The sequence below is a fragment of the Sinocyclocheilus rhinocerous genome, unplaced genomic scaffold, assembly GCF_001515625.1.
Source record: "Sinocyclocheilus rhinocerous isolate Xijiao unplaced genomic scaffold, SAMN03320098_v1.1 scaffold1132, whole genome shotgun sequence".
In the NCBI taxonomy this organism is placed as follows: domain Eukaryota; kingdom Metazoa; phylum Chordata; class Actinopteri; order Cypriniformes; family Cyprinidae; genus Sinocyclocheilus; species Sinocyclocheilus rhinocerous.
Window position 1 is genome coordinate 150,226 of NW_015639512.1, and position 8,310 is coordinate 158,535.

The 8,310-nt window shown below is 33.1% G+C and overlaps 1 protein-coding gene across 1 annotated transcript in view; it reads right to left on the reverse strand.

Moving 5' to 3' along the window:
• LOC107751295 (disks large-associated protein 2-like) overlaps positions 1–8,310 on the reverse strand; it is a 30,873-nt gene that overhangs the window by 15,129 nt on the left and 7,434 nt on the right. The window contains exon 2 of the mRNA XM_016566977.1: positions 4,748–4,807. Coding sequence (XP_016422463.1) covers positions 4,748–4,807 — 60 coding nt within the window. The remainder of the gene's footprint in view (positions 1–4,747; positions 4,808–8,310) is intronic.

Sequence of the window (8,310 nt, forward strand, 5' to 3'; positions counted from 1 at the left end):
AACTGATCCTGAAGCTCACGAGCAGGGTAAACAAGCCATCACAAAGGAATTCTCAGACCCAGAGTCTGAACATAGACTGAACATAGAATATCTACAGCGGATCTAAATATTCATAATTAATTATAACTAGTTATGATTAATTATTCATATTTCCCCATGAGCTGATTCGCTACACTAGACAAAGACTGTTTGTCTTGCAAGCCAATGTTTTGACTATCCACATTAAATCTGATGCATACTCTATCTTAATCTGGCAAAGAGTAGTTCATTCTGATTTAATTTTAAGGGATGTTTAGAGTGGGGCAAAACATTGTGCATTAAAGGTATTAGTTTGGCAAATGTTTCTCATTTACTTGCAACTACCGTATCTTCCATGAACGAAATTCCTGAATATGTTTAAAATATTCAATGTCATAAAAAGACAACTGTTTCCCCTCAGCAAGCAAATTGTTTACACTTTATTTTGATAGGCCACTTTAGACACTGTACTAACTGTAAGTAACTTTGCAACTATTTGTCAACTAACTCTCATTAGAATATTAGTAAACTGTAAGGCTATGGTTAGTTTAATAAGTTAATCATAGTTAGCAGAATGTCTAAAGTGGATTAAAATAGTGTGTTAACAGTTTTTTTTTTTTTTAAAGAAATTAATACTTTTTAATCATGCAAGGATGCAGTTGATCAAATGTGACAGTAAAGATAATTATAATGTTACCAAAGATTTTTTAAATAAATCAGTAATAAATTACATTATTTAAAATCTATTTAAAATAAATACATACAATTTATTATGTATTTAAAAAAAAAACAGGTATATTAAAAGGAAATATTTTGCAATTACAGTATTTACTTTTTTGTATATTTACCTCTTAATTTTAGATCCTGAATATTTTCCTAAATATTTAGAATTTACTTTGATCTCACTGCATAATCTCTAAGAAACATAATCACATTTCTCTGAGACTGACATCCCTTAGCCAATCAGAAGATTGTGAGGTGCTTTTTACCTGCCAATCATTTTACACAGTCACTGAGCAGCCCATATATGGAAAGCAGGAAGCAGAGAGTGTGAATCATTCAAGTTTAATGCCATATACAATTTGATAACAGTTGTCAGTTTGTCTATTTTGCTACAGCTGACAGCACTGAGATGACGTGCTGCTGCGCTCCTGCTCCGGTCAGTTCTGGCTTGTGCAACCCAAACCTGGTGCTAATCCAGCTTGATTCTTTGAAAGCAATGAAGCCTTGGAAAAATCAAGCTGCCCTGACCTCAAACAGGATAAAAAAATAAAATAAAATAAAAAACAAAAGAAGGAAATACAGACCTACTTTGCAGCACCTGCAGGGTGCTTGCATTTGCCAACATGACAAAATACCTCAGTGTGGTTAAATGTAACAGTCTACATATGATGTGCCAATCAAAACCACGGGCTGCAAATAGCACACTATTATAAAACTGCTGAATGAGTCACAGACTGAAGGGAAAAATGTGGGTGAGAGAGACGTGTGATTCATACAGAGGAGTAAAACACTTCCAAAAATAGAATGTAGGGTTGTATAAGAGAGGAACACAATAATCCATTCATGACCTGTAGTGTTGATGCTCGGTGTCATAATTCATTCTGTCATCAGCATGTCGAACACTTCATCAGCTGTGATTAAATATAAAAACTCCCAGAGCAACAGAATATGACTCATCTCTGCAACCACTCTCTGGAAGTGTGGAAGATTTAAAACTGAATTCGGATGTTAAAATATTTTCTCCTATCGCGGCTATATGCAGAGACAACCATACTGAAACACAAAGCAACACTGAAGCTGATTTATTTGATATCTCGATATCTTTTATATATTTTCATCCTATATTCTTTCAAATCTGAATAAAACTTATGTTGCAGGACTCATCATACTGTATGTCTGATCTATTCTTCAATGGCAGATGGTTGAGGAATGTTCAGAAAAAAAAAAAAAAAAATCCCAATTCCGTTTGGAAAGTACAGCACTTCAGTTTAACAAAATGATCCTGAATAATACTAAAATAATAATATATGATAAATTTTGTCATTTAATTAACACATTATCAGCATAAATCATGCCATATGTATTTATTAACTGTAAAAAAATTACATCTGTTCTATTTAGATTTTATTTCAAATAAAGGAGTGTCTGATAAATCTGATAATTTGATTCACTTTAAGAAAAGAAAAGTTTTATGAAAAATGAAACAACGCCCTGAACACTTCACATTTTTTTAAACACAAAATTATTTTAACTAACATTTTCTTGTAGATATTTTACATCTACGAAGGTGAGGTTCCCATATAGCGAAAAAAAAACAAAACAGATTTTTGTTGGTCAACGTGGCGGATTTTAATCTTTGGTAACACTTTATTTCGATAGTCCACTTTAGACATTCTATTAACCGTAAGTAACTTTGCAACTATTGTGAAATCTGCATGGGGAAATATTTTGCCCTTGTGCAAAATTCCCAGTCATGTGGATTCCTGCTGAAATTTGGATTTTGCCTGTGAAAATTTGACAAACAATGGTTATTGTGACCACATCTTCAGTCCTCGCCTCAATAAATGGTTGTGAAAATATGGATTTGCATGTATAGCCTACAAATGTGCATTTAGCAGTTCTACAAAATCTTGAAAATCCTTATGTGTTTTAGGTTTATTTTTCTCATATCTCTGAGAAAGCAGTGTCTTGTTAGCTTGTAAAAACACATCTTGAATGGCCCAGTTTTTTCTCCGAAAGCCCAGTGTGCCAATAAAGGGCTGCTGAATGATTTGGTGTCTTGCAACAGTTATCAGGGGGGTATCAAATGCCACGCAGGTGCTAAATACAAAAACAATGATAGTAGGCATGATCAAAACCATGAATCACTAGTGAAGATTAGAATTTGTTCTTTCCAAAGAACACATATACATCTTAATACATTTAATACATACAGTATGTGTACAATATACAGTAGTCCTTCTATTTATTCATTGATTTTCACCTATTTATCATACATGATCTGAAGAAACATGAGTGAAGTCTTGTAAAATAATCATTCATTTACATTAGCTCAGGTGCATGTGCATTCTTCATTACAAACCTGCACACTGGGAAGAAACACTTCTGTTGCTGAAAGTCTAAGGCTGTCCCCTGAGATTTCAGCCTACTATGACATTACTTAACTAATTACACACTAATTACTAATTAACATATTTGATGCTATAGCGGTGTTAATTTGTTAGGTGTTTTACCTAAACTTGTGCATAGCACATAAGGTTGTGAACTGAATCTTGAACTGTTTATCAGTGCATGTGTTAAGCTGCGTGTTCTGAATTTTAATGCCAACTTGAATGAGTTATAAAACTTTCAGTGTGACTGTTTAATCAACAACAGATGTTCAGTCTCCACTAAAATCAGCTATTCAGTGCATGTGGTGCCTGATAATAGACAGTAAAACAGCAGCCCAGTGATATAAGAGCAGATATTCTAATAATGTGTGTACAGAGCCTTATCAGCATTAGTGACAAAATTTCCCTAGAAAACAAGCTGAATATCACGTGTTGTTGTTTGCTTTGTTTTGCTTTGCTTTGTTTGTTTTGATGTTTTGCCTCGGCTTGCTTTGCTTTACTGTGTTTTGTTGCTTTTTTTTTGTTTTGTTTTGCTGTTTTGCCTTATCTTTACTGTTTTGTTGTTTCACCTTGCTTTGTTTTGTTAGATGTTTTGTATTGTCTTGCTTTGTTTATTTATTTATTTATTTTTTTTGCCTTGTCTTGTCTTGCTTTGCTTTACCGTGTTTTGCTTTGTTGCTTTGATTTTTTTGTTTTGATGTTTTGCCTTGGCTTGCTTTGCTTTACTGTGTTTTGTTGCTTTTTTTTTGTTTTGTTTTGCTGTTTTGCCTTATCTTTACTGTTTTGTTGTTTCACCTTGCTTTGTTTTGTTAGATGTTTTGTATTGTCTTGCTTTGTTTATTTATTTATTTATTTTTTTTGCCTTGTCTTGTCTTGCTTTGCTTTACCGTGTTTTGCTTTGTTGCTTTGATTTTTTTGCCTTGCCTTGCCTTTCTTTGCTTTGATTTCTTTCGTTGTTTCTCATTGCCTTGCATTGTTTTGATTTGTTGTCTTGTCTTGTCTTGTCTTGTTTTGTTGCTTTGCTTTGCTTTGTTTTGTTTTTTTTTGTTTCGTTGTTTTGTCTTGCCTTGCTTCGCTTTTTTGTTGCATTTTTTTCTTGCCGTGCCTTGATTTACTTTGTTTCATTGTTTTGCCTTTCATTGTTTTGTTTTGCCTTGTTTTGTCTTGCTTTTGTTTTGTTTGTTTTGCCTTGGCTTACTTTGTTTTACTGTTTTGTTGCTTTGTTTTCTTGTTTTGCCTTACTGTGCTCTATTTTGTTTCATTGTTTGCCTTGCCTTTCCTTGCTTTGCTTTGTTTTGTTTCATTGTTTTGCCTGGCCTTTGTTTGTTTTGCTGTTATTTCATTGTTTTGCTATGCTTTGCTTTGCTTTGCTTTGCTTTATTTTGATTTGTTTTGTTTTTGTTCGGCTTTGTTTTGATTTGTCAGTCCAGACTTCAGATCAGCATGCATCTTCACTGTGTGGAAAAGACTATCTTTGACATTTTGATTTGTATTTCACGAGAAAAGGTCATATGAGTTTGGACTGACATGAAAATCTGAGAGGGTCTGAATGAGCGTGACGATTCTGAACATGAACGCACCATGTGGTATGGCTTCACTGGGATGTGTGGCTTTACCTGGCGTGGGGGTTTCTGTTCGATCCACACTACAGGCAGTAGGGAGACGAAACTGGATCCCTGAAAAGAACAAAAGTCATTAGTAGAGCTTGAAAAAAATCTAATTGTGTTTAGACACAGTCACTGCACCCAGTCACATCTCCCAACATTTCATATTCATTAAAATCAATAAGACATTTTAAACAGTGAACAAAATTATTCAATCTGACACCAGTTGTTTGGGTCTCCAGATATCTTCACGTGTGCATTGTCTTATTAAGTAATTAATTTTAAAGCAAATGTTTACAAAAGCCAATTAAGTTATAATCAGTGGTGTCAGATTGTTAAAAATTTACAAAGATACATACATTTAAAAAGACACATGTATTTAAAACCACAAACAGGCCAGAACATTTAGTTCTGAATAAAGAATTGGTGGTTGGTAGAATGTTTGGCCAAAAGAGGTTCTGGCACGTAACTAAGCACTTATTCTTTATGATTTTCTCACCATAATCTTTAATGTAGCTCATGATGCAAGTATTAGTTTAATTCTACCCTTGTGAAAATGATGTGTACTTTATGGAAATAATATATTTTAAAAAATACAATTAAGTGTGAACTAAACATACTGTATTTTTTCAGACACTTACTTGCAGGGTAATTGCAATTAAATGAAATTGTAGTATAGTTTAAATTTATATTAAATGCAATTAGCTGAACTTTATCACTTAAGTAGGACTTACATAATTTTATAATTACTCATTACTATTGTCTCTGAAACTATAATTAATTAACTATAGTTAATATGCTCTGCCAAATGTACTGACAAGCATTTATTGTTAAACCAACATTTTCTTAAATGTAGCTAAAATTATAATGAAGTATTTTACATTTGCATCGGAATGTTAGTCAACACATCAAAATATATGTACTTCTTTAACGCATGACAAAAGATTAAAAAAATATGTAAAATGTACTTTGAAGTATTACAAAGTGCACTTTTTGTTATCACATTATTTTGATGGTCCCTTTTGAACATTCTTTTTACAATAAGTAACAATGCACATATATGTCAACTAACTCTTTAGTATTTTTAGCCTGTCTGCTTAAAGGGATAGTTCACCCAAAAATGAAAATTCTGTCATTAATTACTCACCCTCATGTTGTTCCAAACCTGCAAGACCTTCATTCATCTCCGGTACACAAATTAAGATATTTTTTGATGAAATCCGAGAGCTCTCTGACCCTCCATAGACAGCAACACAAGTACCACGTTCAAGGTCCAGAAAGGTACCAAGAACATTCACAAAATAGTCCATGTGACATCAGTGGTTCAAGTTTAAAGACACAATAATGGACTTAATGATAAATAGCTGGCTGACTTTTTTTATTTGTTATCATTAATGTATACAGTTGAGGCAAAAATTTAAATGTAGTCATTTACCCTCATGTTGTTCCAAACCCATAAGACTTAAGACCCTTAGTTAATCTTCAAAAGCCAAATTAAGATCTGTTTAATGAAACCTGAAAAGTTTTTCCATTGAAAGTCCAAGTAACCAAAACTTAAAAGGTCATAAAGGCATCGTAAAATGAATCCATATGAATCAAGCGCTTTAATCCTAGTCCTGTGAAGAGATACAATCACTTTATATGATGAAAATATGACGTCAGCAGTTTTGTATTGAATAATTCTAGAGGTCAAAATAAAAGTGTCCAAGATAAAGAAAAGGAAAAATCTTTTTAAAAATCTGTGTCAAGTTTTTATAACTCTACTCTTTGTATTAATGTTGGTTTCATATGGTTTTGACCAAAAAAATAAATAAAAATTAAGAAAGGTTTAAAGGGATAGTTCTCCCAAAAATGAAAATTCTGAAATTACTCACCCTCATGTTGTTCCAAACCCGCAAGACCTTCATTCATCTCTGGTACACAAATTAAGATATTTTTTGATGAAATCCGAGAGCTCTCTGACCCTCCATAGACAGCAACACAAGTACCACGTTCAAGGTCCAGAAAGGTACCAAGAACATTGACAAAATAGTCCATGTGACATCAGTGGTTCAAACGTTCAACCGCTGTTTTGGAGAGTATGACAGTGCATGCACGCGCTTTGATCTGCACGTAAACAACCCATGCGCATGGTGCTGCTGACGTTGTACACACATGCACTGTGCCTTGTTTATGTTCAGAGGAAAGCACGTGCATACGTCATGATACTCTCTAAAATGGCACTAGTGAGGGTGAGTAATTAATAACAGAATTTTCATTTTTGGGTGAACTATCCCTTTAATATCTGCTTTCTGCTTTAATATCCCTTTAATAACTCTTTATTGTGTTGCTCCCCAATAGATATTCTACTGACTATAAGTAAAAGTAACTTTGCATGTACGTCAGCTTAATCTAACCCTAAACCTACCAGTCTACTAATACTCTACTAAAACTCTAGTGAGACTTAGTAGATATGTAGGTGCAACGTTACTTATAGTCAAAAGAATGTGTTAAGGGGACCATCAAAATAAAGTGAAACCCACTTTTTAAATGCAAAACAGTCATGAAAATGAACTCTGAAAGTATACTTAAATGGCATTTTATTTCTTTGATATTACATTATCTGCACTTACAGGTTTTTTTTACTTTTTTTTAATATACATTGTTAAGATCGGAAGTACACTACTGGTACAATTAAGCACACTTCTTTTTCACAAGGGTATTGTCTCCTTCAGTATGCCAATTAAAATGATGCTCAAAATCAGTTCATATAAACATCATCATATTTAATCCACCAAATTGTAGTTGTGTCTAAAAGGAAAAAGCTGCAGTGTATGGCACTTGGTCATTTGCCACCTTGGTAAGAAAACCACTGAAAACCAAACCATTATAATATACACTTTTATACACAATTTCATTTTATTACACATTTTAGATTTTAAATGATATTTTAAAACTAACGTAAGTTCAGAAAGTAAGTAAAGTGAACAATGAAGGCAATGAAGGCAGAAAAAGCCAAATAAATAAATGCATGCATTTATGAATTAATTTGCAAAGCACTAAATAAGTTAAATTAAAAAAAAAATTTATGAAAAAAAAATGTTAATCACTAACAAACTAAATTACATTCTTACAATATGAATTTGGGTATGATTTTTGTCTAAAGTCTATAAATTAAAATGTAGCAATGCTAAACTTATCCAACAGTATGCAAAATCCAATTATAAACATTCCAAAAATGTATTTGCTGGAGTATTATCACATGACCAAGATATAAATATTGTTATTTTATATTTAGAATCTGATTTCATGTACAGATATTTTTAGTTAGTCCAATCAAGTAATGAGTCACACGGTGGTTGACAAACTTCCCAGTCAATGCACATTGCATTGTGGGATACAGTCCCTCACATTATGTGTTCTGTTAAAAGCTACATACAGTATTTCAGTGAATGGACAGTAGTAGGTAATCTGGGTATTCCATGCATATATAAATTCTGCAGACTGTGCACAGTACATATGCTGTAGTACAAGTAGTAGGCTAATATTCTATATCAGCGGATTTCAATTCCAGCACCCCCCCCCCCCCCCCCCCC